The sequence below is a fragment of the Rhincodon typus genome, unplaced genomic scaffold, assembly GCF_021869965.1.
Source record: "Rhincodon typus isolate 14 unplaced genomic scaffold, sRhiTyp1.1 hic_rhity00004855, whole genome shotgun sequence".
Lineage (NCBI taxonomy): Eukaryota > Metazoa > Chordata > Chondrichthyes > Orectolobiformes > Rhincodontidae > Rhincodon > Rhincodon typus.
In genome coordinates this window covers 3,357-3,854 of record NW_025970493.1, presented here as the reverse complement: position 1 = coordinate 3,854, position 498 = coordinate 3,357, and the positions used below count along the sequence as shown (strand labels likewise).

General features: G+C 57.0%; 1 protein-coding gene across 1 annotated transcript in view; it reads right to left on the bottom strand.

Annotated features, from left to right (window-relative positions):
* LOC125481993 (sarcoplasmic/endoplasmic reticulum calcium ATPase 1-like) overlaps positions 1-498 on the bottom strand; it is a gene marked incomplete at its 5' end in the record, with an annotated part of 10,069 nt that overhangs the window by 7,890 nt on the left and 1,681 nt on the right. Inside the window, one exon of the mRNA XM_048593963.1 lies at positions 3-198. Within this exon, the coding sequence (XP_048449920.1) occupies positions 3-198 (196 nt within the window). The remainder of the gene's footprint in view (positions 1-2; positions 199-498) is intronic.

Here is a 498-nt window from a genome sequence, read left to right as displayed (position 1 = left end):
ATGGTCATGTAGCGGAAAAAGAGCCAGCCACTGATGAGAGGCTCCTTGGGGCTCCTTGGGGGCTTGTTCATGATGTCGAGATCTGGGGGGTTGAAGCCTAGGGCAGTGGCCGGCAGGCCGTCTGTCACCAGGTTGACCCAGAGCAGCTGGACAGGAATCAACGCTTCGGGAAGTCCCAAGGCAGCTGTCAGGAAGATACTGAAGGAGGCAGAGCATGATAATCCATTAGAGAAGGAGAGTGCAGCGATGGCTAGTTCCATTACAGTCGGCACGTCCAACCAGTGGGATCCCCACTATCCCCTCTTACCCTCACCAATATCCTCTCAGCATTAAAGATTACACAGACTGGGAGTGGGTGTAGGGGGTGACGGGGATAGGGAGGGGGTGAAGGACGTGACAGAGATAGGGAGCGGGTGTAGGGGCTGGAGAGGTGATGGAGATAGGGAGGGGATGTAGGGGCTGGAGGGGGTGACAGAAATAGGGAGGGGGTGTAGGGGC